The sequence below is a fragment of the Cetorhinus maximus genome, chromosome 10, assembly GCF_964194155.1.
Source record: "Cetorhinus maximus chromosome 10, sCetMax3.hap1.1, whole genome shotgun sequence".
Taxonomy (NCBI): Eukaryota; Metazoa; Chordata; class Chondrichthyes; order Lamniformes; family Cetorhinidae; genus Cetorhinus; species Cetorhinus maximus.
In genome coordinates, this window is record NC_135888.1 from 86,170,485 (window position 1) to 86,198,072 (window position 27,588).

The window sequence follows — 27,588 nt, forward strand, 5'->3', positions numbered from 1 at the left end:
GTGACTATTCAATCAATTTCCAGATAGAGTTCAACCACCAGAATCACATCCTGCAGGTCTGTGCAAGGTACCTGGAAAGCAGCCATGATCCCTATATCCTCAGGAACTCCCAGGTGCCAGGAATGTTTATTGGAAGGATGGCTGCTGCTTGACAAAGTACACCCATTGAATAAGTGGCTCATGATACCTCTTCGAAGTCCTGTGTCCAACTCTGAGCATTTATATAGAGCCATGGTATAACCAGGGCCATCATCGAGCAGACAATTGGTCTCCTCAAAGTGAGGCTCCGGTGTCTTGATAGACCTGGAGGATCTCCCCTGTACTCACCTTTCAGAGTGCCCCTGATGTTGGTCGTTTGTTGTGCTCTCCACAACCTGGCGCTGCAGAAAGGGGATCTCCTATCAAGGGAAAGCCAAGAAATGGAAGAACCATCCATTCCTCTGATGATGTGATAGAGGAAGAGGAGGGGGGATGTGGCACAGGCAGATGCGCAAGATCCTGCCAGGGAGCAGCTGGATGGGCATGTGCATAAATGATGTGTTCAAACAACACATCATTTATGTACACGGAAACTTATTGTTATTTGCTACATGCACCAAAGTGTGACTAGTCTGGGGGTTTTTTGTTTCTTTTCTGGGTGCTGTGGCATGGTGCTCCCCCCTTGCTTTCAGTTGCAGTGGAAACAGGCTGTTGTCTGTTATGCCCCATTGTATGTGATGACTTTGGTGGATGTCTTGGTCACCTGAGCCCATGAGGGCCATGGTGTGATGGGTGTTTCTTGCACAGATACCTTTGAGAAACAGAGTGATAGAAGGGCCTACTGCCCTCTTCCTCTGTCACATCATTAAAGGAATGGATTGTTCTTCCATTCCTTGGCTTTCCCTTGATAGGACATCAGTAGGCCCTTCTATCACTCTGTTTCTCAAAGGTATCTGTGCCAATGACAGAGGACAGAATGTCCCCATCAAAAGCGCCCAGGGAAGTGGCATCAGCTGCTGCTCACCCTCCACCATGAGGTCCATTTGGCCTGCCCTGCATTCCTGAGAGGAACCAGGAGCTGGATGTGACTCCAGGCTTCTCACCAGCCCCACCTCCCCCCTGGCCCCTCTAGGTATCGCCCTGGCTGTGGGCCCCTGAGCTCAGAGACAAGGCAATGGAGTGCAGGTCAGAACACATATCCAGAATTCCTTGAGTAATCTGCTGGGATTGGCCATCCAAGACAGTCACTGGTCCATCAATGGAGGATTGGGTGATCAAAGCTCTCATGGCCTGGATGGACACCTCCAAAGCCTCTGCCAGAATGTGCAACTCCCTCGGTATCTCCACCACATCTCCATGCACCTTGTGCTGGAGGTCCAGCCTTACAGACAACTCCAGAGGCTTGTCATCTGACTGGGACTCAGCATCTGGCTCTCCTCCAGCATTCCTCCAACTTCCAGAGGCCTGCTTCATCTCGGTCTCCAGCGGCTGCTTATGCAACTGTGTTGTGTCCTCACCCATTTGTGGCTCTCTTAGTTCAGAGGCGTGATTCCCCACTGCTAATATCTGCACTGGTGCTGGGTGCAGAGCAAGGATATGACGCTGCACCCTCTGACGCTTCCTCTTCCCTCTTCAGAGGTTAGTGTGGGATCCTCAGTGCTTGCAGCAGCACCTGATGGTGCACATGTGCAGGAGACAAAAATAGGGAGGGTTAATGCGACCTTCACCCTTCGAGGTGAGCACACAAAGACAATCTTCCACATTGGCAGCACTGCAAGCATTGTGAGGTCTTAATCGTTGTTTACACTTCACAACTTCCAACATGCGGTCACTCTTTACTTCCAGATGTATGAGAACCTTCCAAATCAGAGACCACCAATGCCTTCTTCATAACATCATACCAGACATCATGTACCCTCCTCTAGCCCTGTTAACACATATCTCTCTCAATTGTACATCACGCCCCTTGCAATCTCACCACCCGGGGACCTTCCTCCCATCTCACCTCTCTCAATGGACCGGTTCCACTTACTCACAGCAAGCTCCAACACCTCCTCCTCTATGGGTGCGAGGATGGCCAGGTTTGGCACACTGCCTCTGGTCTTGCTTCGTCCTCTGGCATTGTGAACCCCGTTCTTCAATTAGAGTGCGACATTGCAATGATTTTGATTCTCCTGCACAATCATTCCTTCACGCATCTGGCTTTGAAAAACTCCACAGGCTGAATAACCTGCAACGCCAGATAACTAGTGTACAATTGACACTTCTTCCACAACTACTCCCACCACGCCCACCATCGCTCACCCACCCGACCCCCACCCCCCTCCTCCCCCACCCCACAACCCCTACGTCAGCCTCAGGGCTGTGTACAGTGGCATTTTCTCAATGACTCCAAGGCTGTTGACCTTCTCTGCAACCTCCATAGAGGCTGCTTTGATCAGACTAGGCAGTCTCGTCTTTCTGTTGGCTGGCATGAGGACCTCCGGCCTGGCACTTACAGCCTGGAGGAGGACTCGGAGGGAGTCGTCATCGAACCTTGGGGCCATCCTTGTCCTTTTATCTTAGTCATCACTTTGCTCCCTTCTCTCCGCCATCTATAGAGAGACAATGAAAGTTGGCGCCCTATGCTCCAAATATCCCTATATTCATCAGGGCTATGCTTGAAATGGCATTTGGCTTTTTCTTGCCTGCCAAAGTTCCTGAAATCTTGCCAGCTTGAAAAACATACATGAGTATATAACAAATGGCACTCACCTGTATCAGTGCTTCCAAATATTTATAAGCAGCACCAAGATCATCTTCCTTTAGGAAAACTATTACCTGATGCAATTGACAAAGTCTGTGCCAGTGGTCCATTTAAATGAGTGGTGTGACCTCCTTCCAGGTCACAGCCTGCCACTTTGTGCCCAGGCGTCCTGCCTTCCATGGCCCATTGGGCAAACAGTACACCTTGAAGAAACCCTGCTGGCCGAAAACCTACATGGGGCTATTAATTGGCCTCTTGCCGTATTATCGCACATCTCTCAAAGACGGGCGGGGGAGTCGGCAGCCCACGCACTTCCAAGTCAGGCTCACGCCCACCACCGCAGGCAGTAAAATTCAGCCCATAACGTTATTGCCGGTGATGTTATTGTCAAGCACTTATATAAGATTCCCATATTTAAAATAAATGGGTTAGCACTTCAGTTAAAACTGCAAAAAAGATGATTTAATATGAGCTCATTAAGCATGTGTATGACATTAGCAGAAATTTTGAGGAGATATTTTTTTTGATTTGTTCAATTTTAGCATATGATGCATTAGAACCAGAATGTTTTACATTCTGTAGACCCGTGTGTCCAACAGACAGATATTGGATGAAAAATGTTTAATGATGTCAATTTTCCTTATAGTTGTGTCTTCATGTATATAAATCTTCTCACTGGGCAGGATTTTCGGGTCGGTGGGCGGATGTGATCGGCAGGGGAACGGGTTGCCGCCAGCGATTGCCCCTCGACCGCGATTTCACGCTGGCTGGCCAATTAACGGCCAGCCAATTAACGGCCAGCCAATTAACGGCCAGCCAGCGTGAAAGGCTCAGCGCTGCCGAGGTGGGGGCGGGAGGAGGGCAAGCACTGAAGTCAGCATGGGCGCGGGGGAGCGCGCAATGAAAGCTCCTTGAAGGCAGAGAGCTGCCGCAGGGAGCTGAAGAATTTAAATTCAATAAAAACAGATTTTAAAACGCACCAGAATGAGTCACCTAAACATATTGATGTTGAAATTTGTGTCCAAATGTTTTTTTTATAATTTTTTAAATTAATCTCGGAAACCTCATCCTGGCCTTGGATGAGGTTTCCCGAAAAATGCAAAGGCCACCTGGCCGATTTGCCTGCCCATCAACCGTGATGTTGGACAGGCAGTGAAAAATCCCACTTAATTGCGCCATTAATGGGCTTAATAGCCTTCTTGGTTGCCAGCGGGCGTGCTGCCGACTCTCACATGTGCCCGCTGACTGAAATATTGTGTACGCGCTATTTTACGCTCGAGCATGTTGGGCATGCACCGCATGCCGAGTGAAAAATTCTGCTCATTATGTATCAAAGTTATTCAATTTTATGTTATTGCGGAAAGAAGAGACATGTCTAAGCTTTTCATCTGCACTCATCAGGATACTCACAAGAATACCAATATAAAGGGAAAACAACAATTTATACTGTATTTGAAGAGAGTGTTGATTGGTTGGCAAGTGGTGTTGCCATGGAGAATGCACCAGTGATGGTGACTGACAGTTAACTGCCAAGCATTGTTTGGAATTTAAACCAGCTTGATTGGTTCAGTTGTTTAATATGTTGTTTAATTGCCATTCGTGTTTTGCACAGTTTGTTTTCAGTAACCTAACAACGATACCTTCATTTATACCATTTTTTTAAAATACAAGTTTATTATTTCTCAAACCAAGATCAGGATAGTTGACAATAAATCTGGTAACCTTTTTGTTATTAGTTCAACTTTAACCTGTAAACACAGCCAGGACATTGAGTGCTGGTCATTTTTTAATGTTGGGAGAATCATGAATGCTCGGCAGATTATGTTTTGAAGGAGAGTGGTACGGTCTTGGGCATGATTATAAGAAGCAGCATTCTATGATCAAAAATTACTTGTGTGTACAAAAATATTGCCAGAAGGTATCAAGTATAGCCAAGTATTGACCTTATCGATCATTTTATAATCCAATATATCTATGATCTCAATGAGTAAATGAGTAGTGCGATCTCTCACCTCATGTAAAAGAAAGGGTAATCAAAAAAATTTAATTTAGTAAGTATTATACTCCATCCAGTACAACAAATACCTGATTCAAGTGACATGAATTTCACTCAGCTTTCTCCTAGTGTTAGCTGAACCCAAGCTTCAGGAAGCACCCATACTTGCTCCAGGGTAAATTCCTTTATTCTTTTGTGGGATATGTGCGTCACTGGCAAGGCTAGCATTCATCACCAATCCCTAATTGTTCTTAAACTTGCCACACCATTTCAGAGGTCAAGAGTCAACCACATTTCTGTGGGTCTGTAGTTATATGTAAGCCAGACCAGGTAAGGATGGCAGATTTCCTTCCCTAAAGGGCATAAGTGAACTAGTTGGGTTGTTACAACAATTGCCAATGCTTTCATGGTCAATTTATTAACTGAATTTAAATTCCACCAGCTGCCGTGGTGGAATTTGAACCTTTGCCCCTAGAACATTAGCCTGGGTTTCTAGATTACTAGCCCAGTAACATGACCACTACACCACCGTCTCCCCTCCTCTCTTAGTAATAGCTGAACCCAAGCATCTCTACTCGCTCCAGGGCAATTTCCTTTCCTTCTCCATTAACCTTTCTTAGAGCTTCTCTAAATGAGGATATCAGTTTATGCCATTTGCAAACTAATGTCACTTCTGTGGAGTTTCTATATATTTGGATGTGCTTAGTGAATGATGATGTCTTTAGAAAATTGGCCTGAAGGCATTAATTTCCAAATTATCAATGTTTGTGGGCTTGATGGATTGAAGGGCATGATATATATTAACTACAAACAATAAAAGATACATCCCTTAAACGTTGTAGAATGAGACAGTTTCAAGTCAATAATATTGAGTTTAACTCCCTAAAACAGCCATCTTCATTAGAGCTCATTTGTGCACGAATGGCTTTGCTGATCATTTAATGGAGTGGTATGTTAATGTACTTTGCACAGGTGAGATAAGTATGTCTAGTCACAATGTATAAAGAATAATAAATTCATTTTACTAGGAAAACCATCTAGTTCCATCCTAAAATCATTCAAGTCACTCTAAAACCCATAGTCACATTTATTCACAGGGTTGTGGAACTCTTATCATTATGTAATGTTTATCATAATAGAAGAAATATTTCAATGGACTGAAACTGTTTGCTGTCAGACCTGCATCAAGAAGGCAAGGTGATCTGATAGAGTTATTTAAAATAATGAAGAGTTTGGTAAGGTAAATAGGAAAAGAATATTTCCATTGATCAGCAGGACAGCACTTAACCAGAAGGCTTAAATTTAAGATCATCTCCTAAAGAATGGAGAAGCTCTAAGGGCACAGAATGCCCTCCCAGCAAATGGCCAAATGAAAATCAAAAATGTAACAGGGAATGGAGAAAAGGCCAAGGAATGGAATCAAGGGTGGGGGGGAGTGGTAGGAGGGGAGCGGCGTTGTGGGGGGGCACAAGAATGGGAAATGTGGTGTGAGGAGTGATTGAATTAGGTGGGATGCGAGATTTCAATTTCTCAACAGCGGACTGAGATGCAGAGATAAAATCAGTGGTATAATTGCGGCATGTCAGATCTCATTCCAGCTAGTGGTGGGTTCGTACTTATAACACACTTGCATTCCATGAATACACATTAGAGTAAAACTTTTTAAACTAAAGTCCTAGCTTCAAGGTAAATTCAGTGGCATATGTGAATCTTGTGGTAACCGATTCACGTTTGTTTAAAAGTGGAGTGCGCCCAGTTGTGTCTGAGGTCAGTGGTTTTCCTTGAGGTCAGTGGTTTTCCTTGTTTAACTTTGTGGCACAAGACAGGGGAGCAAGAGAATGGCAGCTTGCATGGAGGCATGAAGGCTCTGGAGCAGCATGGGTGAGTCAATGGTGGCGGGGTGGGTGTGGAGTGGGGTCAGGGGCATGGATGAGTGAAGTGTGATGGTCCAAGCATCCTGGATGTGTTGGTGACAGTCTGTCAAGGTAAGAAGATGAGGGGCCTAAAAGACAGTGCCAGTCCTGTCCAAATATAGGTCCATCTCCGGTGTTGGCTGGTAGAGGCCTTGTAGGACTTTGAGTTCACCTACAACATTTCAGTTATCCATGCTGAGAGAGATCTTGGACAATGTCCTTTACAATGCAGAGAAAGGAGGGCCAGCTGAGCTTGTAAGTTCAGCCATGTGCCACAGAGTGGTGAGTACAACACTGGACACTAACATGAACACTCAATAAAGAATGAACAAATAAAACAACATTGTTTCTTCCACAATAAAGGAAATGTCCCTAACTCCCCTGTGACTATCAATGCGGGCCAACCATGAAGCATGCCAGTACATTTAACTCTCTGACTATGCGAGTCTCAACAAATAATGATGATGCACACAAGAAAAAACTGAAACCAATGTAATGTTGATTATTTACAAGTGAAATTTAAGTTTGAAGAAACATCTGTGCCACTTTCGTGCTCCCAATAAGTCTTATGTTACTGGCAATGGAGTAGGGGAGGAAGGCTGTGGCCTTTCCTGTTTGTCCAGGAGGTTCTTTTATAGCATACCCGTACCGGCTGCATTGTCAGCTGATGGTGGGTTTCACTACTGAGAAACATCCCCTGCTGTGGAATCGCACGTGTCTCCAGTACGAGCCACCAGCATTTTAAGTTTAAATTGTTAATTGTGTGGGAAAGGGGGAAGGAGCAAGAGATTGGAAGTGGGGCATACTTCCAGTTCCACCCAAGGTGTGAGGGAAGGAGGGATTTCAATTTTTGTTTTGTCCCTGCAGTATTTTTGGAACTGGGTCTCTTCCTAAGTAATCACAAGAAATCCACCCAGTTTCCCCCATTGGTCTCAGTGGATCCCAAGCCAGAAGAAGAGCAAAGGGATTGATTACCTTCTGAACGTAACCTTGGGTTCCTTGTGGAGATTTTATAAGTTTTTTTTCTTCTGCTTTTCAACTCCAAAAGAGCTTTGGGCTTTCCTTATTAGAAAGAGTATCCCCTTGTTCTGACTTACCTGCAGACAACATGAGGCAATTCTCTCTGTTTTGCCTTTATGGAAACAGATTGTCTGCCCCAAATATTCTGGACTCCCTAAAGCCTGTCCACCATCTACAAGGTGCAAGTCAGGAATATGATGGAAAATTTCTACTTGCTTAAATGAATGCAGCTCCAGCAACACTCAAGAAACTTGATACCATTCAGGACAAAGCAGCCCGCTTGATCAGAATCTCATCCACCACTTTAAAGGTCACTCCGCCTTCCACTGGCATACAGTGGCAGCAATGTGTACCATCTACAGCAGCAACTCATCAAGCCTCCTTCTACAACACCGTCCAAACCCATGGCCTTTACCATGAGTAGGGCAGGGGCAGCAGATGTATGGCAGCACCTGCAAGTTCCCTTCCAAGCCACACACCATCCTGACTTGGAACAATATCACTGTTCCTTTACCGTTGCTGGATCAAAATCCTAGAACCCCCTCCCTAACAGCACTGTGGGTATACCTACATGAGATAATCTGCAAATGTTGAAGAAGTCAGCTCACCACCACCTTCTCAAGGGCAATTAGGAATGGGCAGAGAATGCTGACCTTGCCAGCAGTGCTCATACCCTGATGAATATAAAAATAAACACCCAACCCCAGCATTTAGTACATAGTGATTTCTGCAGTCTTTTGCATGTTTCATCTCTTATCTATGGCCTAAGAGTATTTTGCACTGATTTTGAATGAAATTAAAAGGATTAAGGCTATTACGGTTGAATTTAGCACATTTTAACAATGATAATCTCTTTAAATCCATCATGGGAAACCTAATTGATCCTTTTGCTATCCCTTTGGGCCCTCTCCTAGATCAAGAGCTTATAGGAGATAGCCAAAAGAGAATCATGTACTTCCTCTGCTTCACATAGACAAAGTTGATAAAAATGTGATACTCTTTTCCTCATTACATTGCAAAGGAGAGGAAACATCCTGGTTCAAAGTAAATGAGGTAGAAACTGGTTTGCATTGCACCCATTTTCTAGATGTACAATGGTTTTAAAGCATACCAATTCAGCTAAATTCGTAGGGCCCATTTGTTAGGCATCCTGGGCAGGTTCCTGAAACAGAAGTTAGACTCTTTGAATATATAAATGAGGAGCCTAACACATGGAGGACCCAGTGTAAAATACCATTGACTAATTTCTGCCCCATATTTTCCTTATAGATTATCTCATTGGTAGGTAATGTTGAATTGTTGCTTCCAGTCTGCAGGCTTCCCAATGGTCCCTCTAGCTCCTTTTCCCTGGACCTATATTAGACTGCTTTGGTTGTGGTTTCTCTTTTTTTTCCTTCCAATACAGGGACTCTATTCAAATTTTTAGCAGCTACTGCTTTTCTTTTTTCTTTCAGATAACTACAACTCCACTTGTGCCTGCCATACCCACAGCACTCCTCATTTACTCCATCTGGTCCTAAGGATATTATTTGGGGCCGTATTTTGATTTCATAGTGCTATCTGTGAAGAGAGTTATCTGTTTCCCTATTTAGATTTGTTCATTTGTAAATTTTGTGACCTGCATTTGTTATTGTTTTATTTTTGAAGCAGGAAACAAAGGAGGGAGGGAAGGAAGGGAGGTTGAGCCTTGGCCTTATGGCTCAAAACCGCCCTGCATTTAGATTTTAGGAACACAAAAAGGAACAGCAAGGTAATTCAAACAAATGAAATTGGTCCATTTTAGTTCATCCACAGAGATTGTAATGCCCCATTTATTGTGGCATCCAGTATTTCATTTGGTCGCACTCTCGCCTCTGAGTCCCAACATTCTGAACTCCAGTGCTTGAGGGCAAAAATCTAAGCCAACATTCTAGTGCAGTACTGAAGGAGTATTGCACCCTTTGAGGTACCGACCTTTGTTTGAGATGTTAAACCAAGAACCCATCTGTCCACTGAGATAGCTATAAAAATGCCATGACAATATTTTGAAAAAGTGCAGGCGAGTTACCTCAAGCATCCTGGCCAATATTTAACCCTCAAATAACATCACAAAAAACGATTACCTGGTTATTATCACATTGCTGTTTGTGGGAGTTTGCTGAGTGCAAATTGGCTGCCCTGTTTCCTGCATTACAACCATGGCTACAGTTCAAAAAGTACCTCATTGGCTGTAAAGTCCTTGAGATGCCCAATGGTCATGAAAGACACTATATAAATGCAAGTATTTGTTTTTCTTTTCTCTTTCAGATGGTGAGGACTGTGGCAGGAACTGGCTTTTTGTTTTTGTGTGAAAGAGAGTGGGGATGTGAGGGCTTGAGTTAGTTGATCAGGAAAAGGCGATCAGGGACTGAGGTGGGAGGGAGAAAGGGCCTGAAGCAGTGTCTAAGCTAGAATGGGAGCTAGGACTGGGTTGCAGCTCAGGCTCAGATGTATTGGGAAAGATAAGTTCTGGAGCTCATACTTGGTGGGAAAAGGAAGGTTGGCGATAGAGATCTGACTGCTGAATAGTAAGCCAGGAACAAACCAATCAGAACTATGGGAGATGCTAAACACTTATAGCCTCATTTTTTAAGTTGCATAGATGGAATAATTCATCTATTCAGTGCTATTACAAATTGCTCAAAGACCAAGTGATTGCTACAGATTTAAAATTATATTGTAAATACCATGAATTTAGAGTACAGAGAAACCTCTTAATTATCTTGTCAGGTTTTTAGTCCCAGCCTGCAGAATTCCCGCAAACAACTTTGCTAAAAGTGTAGTGTAATTGTAGGTATTTGAGGGAATTTTCTTGTAATCTTCTCAGCCAAATTCCCGTTGATACTTTCAAATTCCGCTCTTTTACAAGGATTGGTCAGATGCAGTCACTCATTTTGAAAGAAAACAAAACAATTTCAAAATAGTGTAAATCATCTCAATTGATGCTACTCAAAACCTGCCAGCGTTCCTGCAGGGTACCTCATACGAGCACCAGTGTCCTTTGTTCAAAACTGCAATTTTGCCAGTCACATAAAATATCTCCTAACATGGTTTTGCAAATCTGATTGACTCAGTAAGGCTGCATTTGATTTCAATAACAGAATGCTAGAACATTGATTATTTCCTCCCACCACCACCTCCTCAAATACCACTATCCCTTGCCGTAGTTTTTGCACATATTGAACTGTAGATCTGAATTAAATTTGTGTGAGAAGGGAACCTTAGATAAAGTACGGCATATAAAAGTACATGCCAACACTTACAGGCCTGTTATTAGCTGCTGGTTTTAGAGCTCTGGGAAGTTAAGAGTGTATATGATGGTGAAGACAGAAGCTTTACAGGGTGCACTCCTCGGGGCAAGGATGGTGACTGCTGGTGCTGACTCCTCCGCAGTTTGTGGCATATGGGGCTGACATGCACATGTACCACTACAGGTACATCACCACCACCCCCCTGTCCCTGGTAGTCAGACAATCTGGCCCCTGGCTGCTTATTGGATGGTGAGTTGAACATCTCCTCCTTACCCCCAGATGCCACCATGCAATGTTTCCTTGCACCCCTCCCAACCCATGTAAAAGGGCTGATCTTCATTTTTGAAAAAAAATATTGTGTCATTCTGCAGGTCACTTTGCCTCAACTTATTCAGCATCAGGTCCTGACTGAGCTGGGGGTGTGGGAACTCCTGTCATAAGGTACCCCCTCCTTGCTTCACCAAGGTATCACCTCCTTGGTACTATTTGCCCTCTAAAAGATGGATGGAAGTTCCGTCCCTTACAAGGTTGGTCAAGGAATCTTGGAAACAGAGAAAACCCAGGAGTCCTACTGTGTCCCAGCCCTATTCTGGTGGGTTCTGGAAAATTCCAGCTGGGGTAACTGGGATTCAGGTGGAAATGCCACAGATTCCTAGGCAGGCTTCTGAAAAAGTGCAAAGGAACATAAATAGTAAAAGTAGGCAGGAACAACCTGATGAAAATGAACTTTAAAATAGATAATATGTACTGGTGTTTGAATCTCATTCAGTTTAATAAAAGTGCAGGCAGCATTTAAATTTAGAATACTTTTCTATCCCGGACCATATTTTTGAAAAGAACATTGTCAAGCAGATTCAGCTGATTTGAATACATCGCAGGAACTTTACAGTACCCCAGGCAGAAAGGCATGTGCTGTGCAGTAGCTCCTCTTTGTGTTTTATCACAAATGCTCTACTTTGAGTGGGTGGGTGGGCGAGTGATTGAAATCAATTTTCCATGCTGTAAATTTGGGGCTGCTATGACAACTGTTCACATTCCCACTGAGTGAAGGCTTACCTTTGCTAAGCTGGTATTATTTTAGACGTTAAAGCTTCTTAACAGGCATACTGAGCATAATACAGAAGAAAAATATTAAACTCTTCAGAATCGTCACCCTTCACAGCCCAAAAAGAGAACTAATATAGGATGTTTCCTAAATTGTTCAAGAACATAGATACATCTCCCAATAAAACGACAGGCACCAGATGCATATCTGCAACCTCTACACCCCACTTAGGCTGACATAGATAACAAAGAAAACTGATTTTATATTGCATGAGACCAGCCAACAGTTTTTCTCTTGTCAATTGCATCCTTCAGTGAAAGTGGTCCAATGTACAGGGAACTGAAGAACAATTGCGAAGAGCTGAATCACTACATTTATACTCAATTAAACAGTTGGGTCCCTGCATTACAGAGAAGAAATCAGCAGTCCTGCAGTGACAGACACCTGATAGAACATATAAAAGTGGAAAAGTGCACTGAGGTTCCTTTCCTGAGGGGAAAAAAATCAATTTTATGTATGGTCCTGAACTAGATGCAAACCTAACATCCCCCATCACCCAGATAATTGAAGAACACAAATATATGCCTAGTACTAACAGGAAACGATCAGATGTACAGACAGTGTGTCTTCCCTCATACTCATGTCCATTGGAGAACACAACTATATCACCCATATAATAATAGTACTAAGGAAGAGCTAGCAGGGATCACGGATGTAACTGTTTCAGATTATCACAAGCAAAAATTATATCAATTTGGTTATATAAAGCAATCCTGACTTTTATTTAATCATTTGATAAATGTTTTAAACCTTCTTTTCTGTTGCAGCTGCAGCCACATGTGGTAATCAGTCACAACAACCATGACTTGCATACATACAACACATTTAATGGAATAAAAATGTCCCAAGGACAAAATTTGACAGTGATACACATAAGTCAATTTTTGGAAAGGTGACCAAAAGTTTGGTCAAAGAAGTAGGTTTTAAGGAGTTACTAAAAGGAGGGTAAAGAATTGGAGAGATTTAGCGGGGGAATTTCAGAGCCTAAGATCTAGGCAGCTGGAGGCACATCTGCCAAAGGTAGATTGTTAAAAATTGATTATATGAAAGGGGCCAGAATTGAAGGCACACAGAGATCTCAGAGGGTTTAGGGCTGGAGCAGGTGATATAAGAATGCAATTGGTTACAAGTCCAACTGTTTTGAGTGTAATTATACGTGACTGAATATATAAAGCTTTAATCTAGATATGGTAAAAGTGCAGCACTTCCAGAAGCTTTAAGTATCTTTCTTATTCATAAGTACTATCCTAATAAGCAACTGGGGCCGGAGTTTTACCAGTTCCTTGATGATTGACTGGGGGATGGGAAGGCTGGCAAAATGGCACAGGAAGGCCTTGGGGAGGTAGTGGTGGGGGTGGGGGGGTGGGGTGGGGTTGGTGGGCAGTTGGTGCGTCATAAGAACATAAGAAATTTGAAGAAATAGGCTATTCGGTCCCCTCCAGTATGCTTCGTCTTTCAATAAGATCATGGCTGACCTGATTGTGGCCTCAGCTCCACTTTCCTTCCTGCCCCACATAACTATAGACTCCCATGTAAACCAAAACCCTGTTATGCTCAGCCTTGAATATATTCAATGATCCAGCCTCCACTGCTCTCTGGGGTAGAGAATTACAAAGATTAATGACACTCTGATAGAGGAAATTCTTCCTCATCTCCACCTTAAATGGGAGACACCTTATTCTGAAACTGCTGCCTCATTCTAGATTCCCCACAACAGACCTGCAGTGGGAAACTGGGAGCCCAGTTGGGCCACTTAAGTGGTCAATTAAGGTTCTCTCCATGTCTCCGTGGGCATTTTGCCAGCGGCTGAGGGGCCTGCTGCTGCGTGGGGAGACCGTTCTACGAAACCTGGTGCCCTCCCAGCGGACTCTGTTTTTTGAGAACACTTTGGCCTGTGGAAAGGCCCCATCAGCAGTAATGGCTACCCCCACTGCAACGGCGATGCCTGCCCTCAGTGACCTTCCACTCTCCCATATCCCAAAGCCCTGCCTGCCTGGACCCTGAAGCCCCCAACCCCACTTCCCCCTCTTCAAGGGCACCCGATTATTGATGTGCTTTTATGCTGTAACGGTAGCTTAAGCATTGCCCGCTGGTAGCGATGCTGCTGCTGAGCTGCTGACCCTCAGATTCAACCAGCAGAGGGGTGGCTTGCCATCCTTAATAGAGACTACGGTTCTGACAGCAGCCACTTAATTGGCCATCGCCAGGAATCTGCCTCCCCATGCTCTGTCTTTGACTGAAGCATTGTCACCTCCTGCTTTCAGCACCAGTGTCAGGGCTTTAGCCTCTGTGATAAAAATCAGCCCTAGATGCTGTCCTATTCCCCAACACTCTTTAAGCACATCAAGTAATCTCAGTTGCACTCCACATATTCACATTTCATAGCAGGTGCATCAGAGAAAAGATCGGTTACCACAAAGCAGCCCACTTGACTGGCACATCATCCATTACCTTAGCCATTCACTTCCTTAGCCACTGGCACACCGTGGCTGTAGTGTATATAATCTACAAGTTGCATGCAGCTTTGCACCAAGGCTATGACAGCACACCCCAAACCTGCAATCTCTACTTCCCAGAAGGACCCCGAGGGCAAAAAATGCACGGGAATACCACCACCTTCAAGTTCCCCTTCAAAGCACACACTGACTTGGAAATAGGTTGCTGCTCCTTCACCATTACTGAGTCAGAGTCTTGGAACCCCTACCTAACAGCATCTTGGTTTTCCTATATCACATTATTTGGAGCAGTTCAAGGGCAATTACGGATGGACAGTAAATGCTGGCCTTGCCAGTGATGCCCACATCCCATGAAAGAATACAAAAAAATAAAGCTACAGACCCTTCAATGAAAGAGTTCTGATGAAGTCTCTACACCCAATATGGTCTTCTTTTCTCCTCAGATGCTGACAGACTTGTAGTCTATCACCAGCATTTTCAACCTTATTCCTAACTTGCGGCATTTACAATTTGTACCAAAACGGATTGTTTCTTTATCATAAAATAAACAAAAAGCAGTAACATAGGAAAGTTACCATCAGCTGTATTTAGAATTCTCAAGGCCCAGCATATTTTATCCTCAGTGGAGTTGATTTTTAAATGACTGCTCTGATAGGCCAGGAGGCAGACGAACCATGGCTGCCGCCTGTCTCTTGGAAGCGGCTGGAAGCCTAGACCATTTTCACAGTCGTCCCTTATTTAAATTCTGTTAGTTTTAGAAGCAGCTCAATGAGCAAGTAGTGACTTCAGCATCAGGTTTCAGGTGTGAGTGTGGAATTTTGTAAGGCTAAGAGGAGTATTGATTAATATTTCTCCTGGACCCAAAAAAAACATTTTAAATGCATTTTTTTTAACTTCTAAGAACCACAGGTTAGACTTCCCTACACTGAGTACCAATGGGCAGTATGTGCTGGGGATAAAAACCTGAGTTTCAGGGACTAATTGGGCCTTCAGTTGTCCCCAACAGATGCCCAGGTTGCTTCTTCAAGGCTCCCACCAATTACAGTGCTCACCACAGTTCTGTACTGACTATGAAGTTTAGTGAATCAAGTAATGGACATCATAGGGCTGCTGGGAGAAAAGTACCTTATAAGCACAATTCTTCCATTAAAAACCTTCATGGCTGATTTTCAAAATGATTCTCATTTCACCAGTTGCAGCCTGATCACTTTTTAAAGCATCCAGTCAGATTTAGCAATTTGAAACAGAGAAAAAGCATTGCTGAAGTTCGAATCAATGCAAAGAATGAAGCAGTTTTAAGCTGACTTACTTGACAGTTAATAGGGTTAAAACTTATGGTTTTCTCCATTTCATCAAATGGGGATTTTGAGCAGGAATACTCATAAGATCACTCTTCTGGCATATGTGAGTTCACCATAAAGTGGTGATAGAGTGTGTCTCTCATCTTTCACACCTCAGATCTAGGGATCACAAAAGTCTCTCTATAGAAAATGAACTGAAATGCTATTGAAGAGTATAGACCAAACTTAGGTCACCTAATTCAGAGTTATTTATTTCAGAAACTAAGAACTTTATGTAGCACAAAACAAGTCGTTAAAAAAAAAAACGTAAAATGCTAAACTTCTAGGTTTAATTCTAAGGTGTAGCACTGAAAAAGTCATATTAATCATCACTTGCTATTTTATATTTAATATACACACATATGGGCCTATCTGATATACCCAGGAAGACTTTCACAACCATACCAGGATTAGTGCTTTTGTTAAGATGGAAGAACTGAAGTGCATGAAATAGCATAGTTAAGTGGATTTATTCTACTTTGGATCAAATTTGACACAGCGGGGACCACCAGTGCTGATTTTCAATCAGGCCTGACCTGCTGCTCATGGATGATCGCAGTTGAGATCACTGAGCAAATGCAAACAGAAATTGCGATCTTGCTCCATGCTTATAATTTCCTGCTGGTTAGAGATACAGTAAACATTCCCTCCCGAGAATTCTTTCATCTTCCACCTCAGTGAGTACCATTTTGTTTAGTCAAGGGGAGAAGCGTCATTCCGCACCTGACAATGCCTATGTTACTAGGACTCATTTCGAAAATATGTAAATCAGTTACAGAACCCAGTGCTATATTTGAAAATAGGACCTCAGGCTAGGATGAAAGTAAGGAACTTAAAGAATAGGGCGTTTATTAGAAAAAAAGCAACACAGATTTAAAGAATACCAATCAGATCGAGCTAGAAAATATGGAATGGCTATTTGATTTTCTCCAATACTGCCTGATAACAAAATAAATATATTTCTTTTCATAATGTCAGGTATTTATTTCAAAAACAATTGCTATGAAACTCCGCCACTGTGGATTTCATTCAAAAACAGTGTTATCACAAATCTTCAATAACCTGCAGGAATGGCAAAGATAGATAGCCTGAAGATCTTAGAACATTTCAGACATGTTTGATGCATTCAGAGAAGTACGCCAATCTGTTTAACTGATTTAAATGTTCTCTCAATATTGAACAGATATATTTTCTTGCTTTTTGCTGGTTCCCTATATATCAGTTGTACACAACGGGGGAAGCTTTTACTTACCTGACTCGCAGGGAGCAGGTTAGTTAAAAAGTCATGGGAAGTGCGCAATTTAACCAGGTGACCAGTGAGGGGGGAGGATGGGATCGATCAGACAGAAAGTCGATTGAGGGAGGAAGGAGTTGATTGAACAGGGGTTCATCATCGCCGGACAAGGTGCGGCTGGTCTCGGTCTAGCTACCCAAAAGCTTGGGCATCAACAGACCATTGCAGAACCTCACCAAAGTGGTGCCAACATCCCGATGGAAATAGGAACACTTTGAAATACAATGCCTTTTAATGGACTATGTATGTCTAAATAATGAAATAAATGAAATATCATATATTTATATACACCATGTACTCTAAATTGAGTTTAATGCAGCTTAAGGTCTCCTAATTTTATTCATATCGTGTGTTTCAGCTCCAACCAAGGTCATTTCTTAATTGACACTATGGTGACATTCTATTTTCGACACCATGGGCAGCATTTTCCCGTCGGCAAGCGAGGGGGTGGGGCCCGCTCGCCAACACGTAAAATGATGCACGGTGACATCGGGCAGATGTCCCGACATCACCACGCATCATTCTGACCCTCAGTTCAGCAGGCGCGCGCCCTGCTGAACTGTCAAAGGCCTATGAGGCCTGTTAAAACTAATTAAAGTACTTAACTGATCTGCCTGTCCAACCTTAAGGTTGGCGGGCAGGCGAAGAGCCCAGGCAGCCTTCACATTTTTCATGAAACCGCATCCACGGGCGGGATGAGGTTTCATGAAGGATTTATTAATTAAATAAACATATTTGAAAAAAATTCATTAACATGCCCCAGCTCATGTGATACTGTCACATGAGGGGATATGACTTAAAAGCTTTTTGTCCTTTATTTAAATTTTAAAACCTTAAACTGATCTCCCTGACGCACCTCCATGCCTCAGGGAGATCTTTGCGCTCTTTCGCGTATATGCGCGAAAGAGTGTAGGGAACCACTCAGGGAATCCCCTCCCCGCCCCCACAGGCAGCGCACAGCGCTTCTGGGTGCGCGTCATGATGGGCAGGTCTTAATTGGCCCGCCCACGTAAACTGGCGGCGCGTCCCTAATTGGGGGCGCCGATCAGGTTCACGTCTGCCCCACCTGCCCCCGCACAACAGGGGAGGGGGTAAAAGAGGAGGGGGCATTGCATTGTTAGTTAAGGAGTCATTTACTGCAGTAAGGAGAGATGATATCTTGGAGGGGGCATCGAATGAAGCTTTGTGGGTAGAGTTTAGGAATAAAAAAGAGGCAGCCACATTGTTAGACAGAGGGTGATGACAGAAGGATGCTTTAGCGACTGGAAGCCAGTGTCCAGTGGCGTACCACAGGGATCTGTGCTGGGTCCCTTATTACTTGTCATTTATATAAACAATATAGATGACTATGTGGTGGGTAGGATTAGTAAGTTTGCAGATGACACAAAGATTGGCCGGGTGGTTAACAGTGAGGCTGAGTGTCTTGGGCTACAGGAAGATATAGACGGGATGGTCAAATGGGCAGATAAGTGGCAGATGGAATTTAACCCTGAAAAGTGTGAGGTGATACACTTTGGAAGGAGTAATTTGACAAGGAAGTATTCAATGAACGGCATGACACCAGGAAGTTCTGAGGAACAAAGTGATCTTGGCGTGTGTGTCCGTAGATCTCTGAAGGCGGAGGGGCATGTTAGTGGGGTGATGAAAAAGGCATATGGGACACTTGCCTTTTTCAATCGAGGCATAGATTACAAAAGTAGGGAGGTCATGTTGAAGTTGTATAGAACCTTGGTGAGGCCACAGCTGGAGTACTGTGTGCAGTTCTGGTCGCCACATTATAGGAAGGATGTGATTGCACTGGAGGGGGTGCAGAGGAAATTCACCAGGATGTTGCCTGGGATGAAACATTTAAGTTATGAAGAGAGATTGGGTAGACTTGGGTTGTTTTCGTTAGAGCAGAGAAGACTGAGGGGCAACCTGATCGAGGTGTACAAGATTATGAGGGGCATGGACAGGGTGGGTAGGGAGCAGATGTTCCCCTTAGTTGAAGGGTCAGTCACGAGGGGACATAAGCTCAAGGTGAGGGGCAGGAGGTTTAGAGGGGGAATGTGAGGAAAACCTTTTTACTCAGAGGGTGGTGACGGTCTGGAATGCACTCTCTAGGAGGGTGGTGAAGGCGGGTTGCCTCACATCCTTTAAAAAGTACCTGGATGAGCACTTGGCACGTCATAACATTCAAGGTTATGGGACAAGTGCTGGTAAATGGGATTAGGTAGGTAGGTCAGGTGTTTCTCACGTGTCGGTGCAGACTCGATGGGCCGAAGGGCCTCTTCTGCACTCTGTGATTCTGTGAACCCCCTCAACAGGGGGAAATTTCTGCCCCATCAGTCCTTAAGATGTTTCTGTATTCCAGGCTTGATGTAAATTAGAAATTTGGTTTTGAAATTTGAAACTTCATTCAATAAGACAATAGAAGAGAGGCATTTGAAGAGGATGATGTGGTCGACCTTGTCAAAGTCACAGAAATCAAGAAGGACAAGGTGCAATAATGCACAATTCTCACACTCACAAAGGATGTTATTTGTGACTGATTAGAGTTATCTCAGAGCTGTGGTAGGGATAGAAACCTGATTAGAGAGATTAAAATACAAAGTTGTGGCAAGATGGTTATGGATTTGGGAAGCAAAAATGCACTGAACAACTTTTGAGAGGAAAGAGAGATTGGAAGTGGGCAGCAGTTTGCAAGGATTAATTGTTAAGATTGAGTTTTTGAGGCAAATGATAAGGATGGTGGGTTTGAAATGGATGGGGACAGTATCCGAGGAGAGGGAACTTTTGGAAATTAGCAACTGATTTACTCTGCTTGGAGTGATTTGAAGAAGTGCAGTGGAGTGTTATGTGATAGAAAAGGAGAAAGGTATCACCGATACTGAAAGGAAGAATCTAAAGACAGTTGTGAGAATAGTCTTGTTATATAGTGCACAAACTTGGGCATCGTGAAGAAGAGAGGACCAATGACTGGATACTAATGAGATGCAGATGCTGAGATAGGTGTGTAGAGTGATGAGGAAGGACAAGGTCAGGAACCAGCACGTCAAGCGGTTGTGAAGATTGTGAAAGCATCAAAGAAAGTAGCTGAGAAGAAATTGAAATGGTGTGGTCATATTTTGTGAAGAAAGATAGAGACCATGTGGTGAGAAGAGCGATGGAGACATGACTGCTAAGGAGAAGGTGAAGTGGAAGATCTAAGTACAGGTGGAAAGATGCAATGATAAGAGACATAAATGTAGCAGATTGGAAGAAGAATGGGTGAATGACAGGAGGAGGTGGAGAACGATGATCAACCAGCATTGTGGCAATCCCAAGGAAAATGGGAGAAGCTGAAAGAAGAAGCAAGTACCCAAGGAGAGGGGCCATTTACAATATCAAGAAAGAGAAGGAAGTTGGATGGTAACCGATTTACTGGGAGTGAGAATCAAGAGATAAGAGGTAAAGGAGGATTTCATGGACAAGGTGAGCTTGGAAAGGCCATGAGGAGATAGAAAAGAAAAGGGTGTAGGTTTAGGGATAATGGGAATACCTTGTGAAACTTTGGTTCGGTGGATAAAGTGAAGGAGAGACACGGTAAAGGCAACTAAATGCATGATCTCAATTGTAGTGACATAAAATCCATGAGTTCCTTGCACTTTTGTTGGAGGTGAGGATGGAGTGGGCACTTGGGTTCTCATGATTCTTTGTAGCAATTATTTCATTTTCTTCCACAGCACTAATACTGACACCCCATTGGTAATTCTCTCACTTGAGGTGATGGGAGGAAGAGGAGAGCACTGAAGTGTTATCAAATGGGTTGTATTGCATGAGAGCTCTTCCATGCTAATTAATCCATCGCCGAAAGCAGTAACCAAATCTCACTCCGGCAGATGGTTAGTGACCAAGGAGGCTCTGCCTTTCAAGATAAGTTGTAACACCAAACCAAAGATTTGCATTTATATAGCACCTTTCATGAACAAAGGCACCCCAAAGCACCTTACAACTAATGAAATACTTTTGAAGCATAGTCACTGTTGTAATACAGGAAATGGAGCAGCAATTTGCACACAGCAGCAATGCCAACAAAGAGCAATGTGATAATGGCTACTTAATCAATTTTTGTGATTTTGATTAAGAGATTAAAATTTTTAGGACACCAGAGATCCAAAATAATGCTTAGGGATCTATTACACCCCCCTGAGAGGGCAGATGGGGCCTTGCGATTTAATATCACATCTGAAAGACAGCACTTCCAACAGTGCAGAACTCCCTCAGTACTGCACTGGGAATATCAACTAGATTTTTTTGCTCAAGTGGGATTTGAACCCACAATGGAAGGCAAGATGGCATTAAAGTTGTGAAGACTTGCTGAGTGCTAGGCTTTACATGGTGGTGCATAAAAGAAAACATGTCAGGATAATCATAATCCAGTGAAGCCTGATTTGATCCATTCACCAAGATGGCACCAATTATATTTTCAGGCATTGTTACACTTACCTGGCACTATCTGTGGAGAAGTGTTATCACAGTGTCTGGGTTAACAGAGCCAGATGCAGAGCTTTGCAGTACGGGAATCTGCTTCTAACCTTTGAACTAGCTCAGAAAGTGACCGAGCTGATCAGCTATGCCCGCAAACTGCATTCGAGACTTTCTTTGTTCTAATTTTTGTCTGTTATTTCTAAATCCCCACCATCTCAAGCCTTGGGAGAGATTATTAATGAGTTCAAATGCCTTTGAATTTATCTAAGGGCTTTCTTAATTGGTCTTTCCCTCTTATTGTGACACTCTCTTCCTTAGTTATTTCCATTCCTTTAAATTCCATTTATACATTTCCTCTCTTACCACTGGTGTGTCCCTTACATATGTCACAGTGTGCCCCTAGACCTGTGAATAAAGATGCAAATAGGCAGACGAAATTGAGTGCTTTTAACACATTAGCACTCAGCTGGATTTAGGCTCAGCTCTTAACCTTTTGGGTACAACTTGCACCAGATGAAGAATTTATCTCTGTTACAAACAATGCTTTCACAGGCTCACTTCAATCTCTCACTCACTCACACACACACTAATTTACAATTACCTGTTCATACAGATGGGTACAGTCTCATCTATCTCTGTGTAAAATGCAGAAAATTGGAATGCTCAGACAGCTGAGAAAAGGTCATTATATAACTGTGAAATAGATATAAGCGTGACAACATCCAGAACAATTGGCCCAGATCTTTCAGCCTCCGGAGATAGTCAAAGACTGAACGTACCCTGGAAGACATATTACGAGAGACCGTGGAAGTGCCAACGCAAGGCAATTGCCCAGGAAGTGTGAACTTCTAATGATAAATTCCCCTGCTGCCCTAGACCCTCCAAAAATCTGCTGATTGTGTCCTGACATTAATGTTTAATCCTTTCTCTCAGCACAGTTTCTTCTAGCTAACTCTGTGATACTTTAATTTGGAATAATTCCAGGAAACTGAAGCAGTTAGACTGAAATTGTCCCTTTGGCAAACTAATATTATTATTAACGAGAAAATTTTGCTGACACATTGCGATTGAGAGGCATCCAGTAAGCTGTATCTTAACAAACACATACGCCTTGAATGTCCTTTGTTTTTGCTCCCAGAGACACGCTTAACCTGACCTCAAACCAATTATGCGATTAAAAAGATCACAGAGTTTCTGCGTGAGAGTTATGCACATAACAACAATGCACCCAAAACTCCTCAATCTTTTTCAATCATCTATTGCCTCCTTCACCTGAATACATCTCCGTCCATAAAACTGGCCATGTCCCCAAGTTACAGGTACAAATACCCTGTAATTGCATTTGCCCAGAGGGTATCTTCGAATTACCAGCAAATCTTCAGGTGCAGTAGAAAGATATTTTTCTGGCCTTTAATTGCAAATATTTGAACATCTCTTTTTATCTTTTATCCTCACTGCAAACAACACTACCATCAGTATAAGTCACATCAAAATTTGAAGCTTCCACGGTTATAGGTTTTCTAATATGTGTGCCTGACACGCATGAATGATGGTTGAATGAGTTGAAACTTTAATTTTCAGAACTAAAGGAGGAATAGACGATATGGGTTTGGTGCTTTCCCTTGAGCCCCGATTGTTCACACTGATTTATATAATTGATGCAAATGTTTATGTTGAGGCATATTTTAATGAAACTATCTGGAAATTCAAGCATAACTTGACATCAGCATAATCAATGTAGGAATGGGCACATTTTCCAGGTCTAATAACATTTGGGTTGTTCCCATAGAGGAAATTCTAGGCCACCATTCATATCTATGGCAGGCTATCTGTACTTATTGGGTGCAGTTACATTTTAATCAATACTAAAGTTGTACTTGGAGCAATGTTACTTTGCAAATGTTGCACTGGAGCTTATAAAATGAATTTGATTAACAAACTTTGCATGGATGGGAAATGCTATTGAATGTAAAATCTGGCATGCTATTCAATGCATTTGCTGGTTCTAAATGGGGTCATATTAAATTAAATGCTTTTTTATAACACTAGTATGGACTAAAGAAGAAGGAAGAAAAGGAAGCCGAGGAAAAAGCTGCAATGGAAGCACCAATAGAGGGGAGTTTGACTCGCCCAAAGAAAGCAATTCCTGCTGGTTGTGGTGATGAGGAGGAAGAGGAAGAAGAAAGCATCCTTGATACTGTCCTTAAGTATCTCCCTGGGCCACTTCAAGACATGTTCAAGAAGTAGTTTAAGAAAAGAATACTTTATATTGTAAATTATTTTAAGTTACATGAATAGGATTTACATATGTTTTGACCATATACTAAAATACATTTCTTTTTTCCCTAACTAGAATAAATGCTTATACTTCTACTGCAATATAATTACAAAAGATTTTTTGTGCCTATGATGTAAGCCATGGTGAGGGGGTTGACATGAGCATGAGGAGTCTGGGTAACCAGTAGGTCTCCTGTAAACTCCTAAATGTCTCTATTGTAGACTCCATATATGCTCATGTAATATAGAAACTCTCAACCTCACAACTGGCAGTATTAATTTGTGTTCATCGCTGAGCTTTTCTACTGTATTGCAGACATTTTTGAATTTGCCTTTTTAAGTTGCCATATTGCTATATGTGCTGTGATGTGTGACTTGGTTGTTGATTGTAACAGAAGAACTTGGGGTGGCATGCAGCTAGGCACCCTGCGTTGTATGCGTGTAAGATCTGACAATTTTCACAGTGATTTCTACTGAGATTTTTAAAAGTTTTATGCAGTCACTTGTTTTGTAGCAAATATCTTGCATGATTTGCAAAAATGGTGAAACTGTACAATATCATAAATGGAACTGCCTTTTTGTTAAAAAATGGAAATTTGCAATATAAGTTGATAATCTTTATGTTGTAAATATATCTAGCATCATTGCTTTTTGGGGAACGTATGAGGATCTCTCTGGTTTAATGTACTAAGGTAGCAGTGTCATTTTTTTGTACATCACAGAGAAAATATGTTTGTTTAAAAATGATAAGAGGCCACCAATGCACTAAATTCAATCCAATTATACCTTCAGCATTGAAAATGATTTAATGGTAATCATCAGTCCATGGAACACAGTGCCCAGCAAAATGTTAATTCAACTCCTCTGCGTTTACACAATACAATGCTAAGATGAATAATGAATTGAATTATTTCTGAAACATTCCTAAATATTAACATGCCCAAAGCCTTTCTTGGAGTTGTGGGAGCAGCCTGGGTGTGGGGTGTTTATGACTGCCACTATTGCATTCCACTGTTAAACTACTTTTAGTTCAAGGTTGGAATCTTTTGGTATCTTCAGCTGTTTGGGGGAATAAACTTGGGGAAATTTAGCAAATTGCGGCACATTGCAAGATAACCAGTCGAGTACTGATTATGTCAAGTAATGGGCTGCCATCATATTAAAGAAACTTTTTCTTGGTCCACTTAACTTTTTGTAGCCATTGACCTAATATTTTATACATTTGTAAGTTTTTGAAAGTTCTTATTACTTTGGTTACTTTTTGTAACAGAAGCTATTTCTATTTTAGACACTAATTGTCATGCACAGGTTTTCAGCGACATAATTAATAGACATAGGAACAAGACATTCTCAATATTTAATGACAGACTTAGCAGAATATTGCCAAATGTAAACCTCAGCATTCCAGGGGCACTTTCTTATTGGAACTAGAATTTCTCTCTGAGAATGAAAATATGGCTTAACATTTAGTTTTCCTTGTCACCTGTCATGAGATAAGACTACCTTAAATAGTGTAATTAACCAATGCTTAATAATGAACTAAAACAGGTTAAATGAAATTCTACCATGAGAATTTTTTAAAAAAGCACTTGTATTTAAATCACTTTCATTGCAACAAAGAAATCACACTAGATGTTCTTCTCTCCTCAGTCACACACCAATTACATTTTCAGTAGTTTAGATCAACTTAAGTGAATAGTTGAAGTGTTTTAATATCGATCTGTTACAACTGTTCAGCAGTAATGTACTCCCTTGTATGTATGACTGATCTGATCCAAATGCTACCAGAGTGAAACTATTAGCAATTTGTCTTTGGATGTGGCGCTGACTGACTTGTGCTGTATATGTGGATTTTTATTTGATGGTAAGCTTTGCTGCTTGCATATAACACTGTTTCAGCTCTACTGAATTTCAGTGGACTAATAATTGTGTTTCACCTGCATTTCATTTTACACCAAACCAAAGAGAAACTGTTCTCTATGGATATCACTGATTTAATTGCTTCCCATAGCATAAAACTAGGTTAAAATTTAGAGAAAATTAGTTTAAAAATCTCAGGTATTGGTTCTTGGATTTCAAACCACTATGCAGGAGAGTTGCTTGTGTTTGTGTTATGCTTGCTGTTTCCCACCGCAGTCCTACTAAAACAAAACCAGGTCTCCATTCAGGAGAATCCTAAGTTAATGTTTAAAGTTAATTTAGGGTTGTTAAGCTTCTTCAGTTAAACTCTTTTTCAATAGTTAAAGCCATATCAGTTAGACTGCAATACTAAAGGAAAATTGAAAGGAAATATCTTTTCCTAAAAAGAAGAGTGTATTGAATAATTTATACTTAAAGCAACAGTGATGTCTGTTTGTCTATGTGTGAACTTAATCATGCTGTCAAAACATCTGTCTAGTTTTGGACCAGTCTCTGTAACAGGGTATTTCGCTTGAGCTCACTTCTCATTCTCTTCAGCCATACTACATAATAATTACATTATCTTAACCATTTGGAAATGTGATCTTTTTAATGTTGAATTTCCATTGCACAACGCAATGGTACACACATGGTGTATGTATTTATGAAGAATATTTATGAAAGCCATGCTTGTTCTTCAGATGCTTGTAACACTCAAGCTAATATTCACTAAGCTGTAGAAGAAACGCACGTACAGAGGTGTTATCTTTACTGATTGCGAATTTAAAGTAAAGGCGCCACAAGGTTAAAGATAATGGAAACTGAACGCGTTCAACCTTATTCTCAGCTGGTGTGCCTCTACGTTTTGATAGAATCAATAGCATTGTAATTTAAATGTGCTGAATTTGAAGTTTTTTAATTGGTTTTAACAAAGTTATTACCCATATTTCAGTGTTCTGCATAAGGAACTGCTAAGAAGTCTTATTATGTTAGTTGCTACATTCTGGGAGCTATGTTGAAATGTTAAATCGTAATATATTTGAAATAACTTTTCATCTTCCATTTCTGTTGTGCCATTTTATTTCTTGCATGAAATTAAATCGAATGTAGTAAGGTTGAATATGTTCAGCAATGACTCTTTTCCATAGCAAGCTAGAAAGATTAACCTTTGCAGCCCAGCAAAACTTAAAATTCTGCCACTCTGATTTATGAGAATGTAAACTGTGTCCATCTGATAGAAAACTGTAATTTCACTGCATGTCATAAATGTGCAAATCACTGTAGTACTGTCACAAACTGAACTCATTATTCTTTAAAATAAAATGGTTTATAAAAACAATCACTTTGCTTTCTTTGTGGAAGAACCTGAGATTTTCAACACTGAGGGGTTAGAACAGGTTCAGCAATTGGCTATCTACTCCTAGATCCTGTAAAATGGATTAAAATTTAAACAAATAAAACTGACACAATTGTAAGGTTAAAAAAAATTCTTTCAACTTGATGATCCAAAAAATACTTTGGCATTTATTTAAAATGCAAACAGCCGAACAACAGGAATATTTTGGGGCAAGCTTAAACCTAAAGATATTTTACTATATGCTCTTCCATTTCCTTAGTACTACTATCAGTAAATATGATAATAATAAATCTCTGTTAATGACAGCATTCTAGGTCTGTTGCACAACTCTTAAATTAGCATTATGTGTATTGAAAAGTTGGCAAATAATCCAACATCTCACCATGAAACACATTGTACTGTACATTTATTTAGAACAACCAAAACTTACATAAATAATTCATGTTGCCATTCATGAAGGAGTTAATTCCCGGTTAAAATTATCTGTT

The 27,588-nt window shown here is 41.7% G+C and overlaps 1 protein-coding gene across 4 annotated transcripts in view; it reads left to right on the plus strand.

Moving 5' to 3' along the window:
- The window catches only part of cplx2b (complexin 2b), a 322,298-nt gene extending 295,216 nt beyond the window's left edge, over positions 1–27,082 (plus strand). For all 4 annotated transcript variants that reach the window (XM_078550740.1, XM_078550739.1, XM_078550738.1 and 1 more), the window contains one exon: positions 23,617–27,082. In XM_078550740.1, the coding sequence (XP_078406866.1) occupies positions 23,617–23,814 (198 nt within the window). In that variant the 3' untranslated portion in view covers positions 23,815–27,082. The remainder of the gene's footprint in view (positions 1–23,616) is intronic.
- The last annotated feature ends 506 nt before the right edge of the window (positions 27,083–27,588 follow it).